Source organism: Hydra vulgaris, chromosome 04 (genome assembly GCF_038396675.1).
Source record: "Hydra vulgaris chromosome 04, alternate assembly HydraT2T_AEP".
In the NCBI taxonomy this organism is placed as follows: Eukaryota; Metazoa; Cnidaria; class Hydrozoa; order Anthoathecata; family Hydridae; genus Hydra; species Hydra vulgaris.
The window spans coordinates 19,954,971-19,957,170 of record NC_088923.1 but is presented as its reverse complement, the minus strand read 5'-3'; the positions used below and the strand labels follow the sequence as shown (position 1 = coordinate 19,957,170).

The 2,200-nt window shown below is 32.0% G+C and overlaps 1 protein-coding gene across 1 annotated transcript; it reads left to right on the top strand.

Annotated features, from left to right (window-relative positions):
* Positions 1-675: 675 nt before the first annotated feature.
* LOC136079259 (uncharacterized) lies at positions 676-1,470 on the top strand. Its single transcript, XM_065794985.1, has one exon. The coding sequence runs from the start codon at positions 676-678 to the stop codon at positions 1,468-1,470; it is 795 nt and encodes a 264-aa protein (XP_065651057.1).
* Positions 1,471-2,200: the final 730 nt, after the last annotated feature.

The following is a 2,200-nucleotide window of genomic DNA, read 5'->3' as shown; positions in this document are numbered from 1 at the left end:
AACAAATTCCTTATGTTACCATAACGTACCTTAACGTTGGTGTCGATCGTTAAAAATGATTATTGGGTTGTTTCATTACTGTAACTGATTACATATAATCATTTTCTAAAAGCCAAGCGTTCAGTTTTCAAATAAAAATCCAAAGGTTTATATTATTGTGAATATTTATTTTTAGCTTTGCTTTTTTAAAAGAGTTTATAATCCAAACTTGCAACAATAAATCTTGAAATTTTCACACAAAAAACATCTCACTAAGTAAGTTTCTTAGTTGATATTTATTTAGAGACATTTTTAAGTTTTCAATATGATAAATAAATAGAGCACATAACACATTAATGTGTTACAAGTGTTTTCAATATTAGTTTTGGTTCATTTTTAGGTCAAATACTATACAATAAAAAACAAGTAAACAATATATATATATATATATATATATATATATATATATATATATATATATATATATATATATATATATATATATATATATATATATATATTTATATATATATATATATATATACAGGGTGGCCCATAATTAGTGTCCCATCTTAAAAAAGCAATTCCTTGAAAACTAGGGATAGAAAACTATTAATTTTGCTTTGGTTTTTGATATTATTATATATTTTGATCTATTTACTGCTGCCTTCACTCACTTTACTTGTTTTTTTAGCAATGACAAGACCATCACCATATCGGCAAAGTATTATTGATTTTCATGAGAAAGGAGTTTCAGCACGCGACATCCAGACTAGACTCAAAGTGCCGCGAAAGCTTGTTTATAGAACAATTCAACGCTTCAAAGCATTGAGAACAATGTCAGATCGTCCACGCAAAGGAAGAAAGCGCTCCGTGGTGACTGATGCAAAAATCAAGCAAGTTCGTGAACGGGTGCGCCGCAACCCAGAACGCAGTATGCGACAAATGGCCAAACAGCTCCAAATTTCTCGAAGTTCTCTTGGAAGAATTACCAAGGATTATCTAAATTTGACAGCTTACAAGAAAAATCCTGCACAGCTTTTGTCTCAGGCATCAAAGCAGAAGCGCAAGGATCGCTGCAAGGATCTCCTCGCCCGTTTCGCCAACAACGCTCATCTCAACATCGTTTTCACAGACGAGAAGATTTTTTCAGTTCAACAACATCACAATGTGCAGAATGATCGTGTCTACGCTTCCTCAAAGCCTAATATCACAATACAAAAGGCAGCACATTCTCTTTCAGTAATGGTGTTCGCGGGTATCAGTGCCACCAAGAAGACACCATTGATTTTTGTTCAACAAGGCGTTAAAGTAAAAGCCCAAAACTATCTGAATGACGTTTTGATCAAAGAAATACTTCCATGGAGTCAAAAGGAGCTTCGTAGACATTGTTGGACATTCATGCAGGATAGTGCTCCAGCCCACAAAGCCAAAATTGTGCAAGATTGGCTCGGCCGAAACACCCCCGATTTCATCAAGCACAATGAGTGACCTCCAAGTAGTCCCGACTGCAATCCAATGGATTACTCAGTGTGGAGTGTTCTGGAAGCTGAAGCGTGCAAAAAACCGCATAAAACGATTGATTCTCTGAAGAAAGCGCTTCAAAAAACATGGGATTCGCTTTCACCCGCCTACTTGCGTGCCACCGTAGATGACTTTCCAAAGCGTCTTGAAGCTTGTGTGAAAGCCGATGGTCGACATTTCGAAAAAAATCTTTAAATTTTATTTGATATTGTTAATAAATTGTTTATCAAAAAGTTTTATGTGTTTTCCATTCCTAGTTTTAAAGGAATTGAGTCTTTAAGATGGGACACTAATTATGGACCACCCTGTATATATATTTATATATATATATATATATATATATATATACATATATATATATATATATATATATATATATATATATATATATATATATATATATATATATATATATATATATATATATATATATACATGTTTGTCAGTGTAACTAGATATTATGTTAGAACACAATCTATATTATTAACTTCTCATAGTATTAAAGTATAAATTGAATTGCAAAGGCCTAATCCCTTTCAAACGATTTTTCAATTTTTAAGATGCCAAGATGGATGTCTAGTGGATCAGACTCTGGTAAAGATATATATTTATATATATACATTTTGAATTTTTTAGATATAGAGAACTTTTTTTATAAAATTGACAATTGTTCTCCTACTCTTATCTATTGAGTGAA

What these genes read in the sequence shown, in the direction of transcription:
- LOC136079259 (XM_065794985.1), top strand. Translation starts at nt 676, where the DNA reads ATGACAAGACCATCACCATATCGGCAAAGTATTATTGATTTTCATGAG.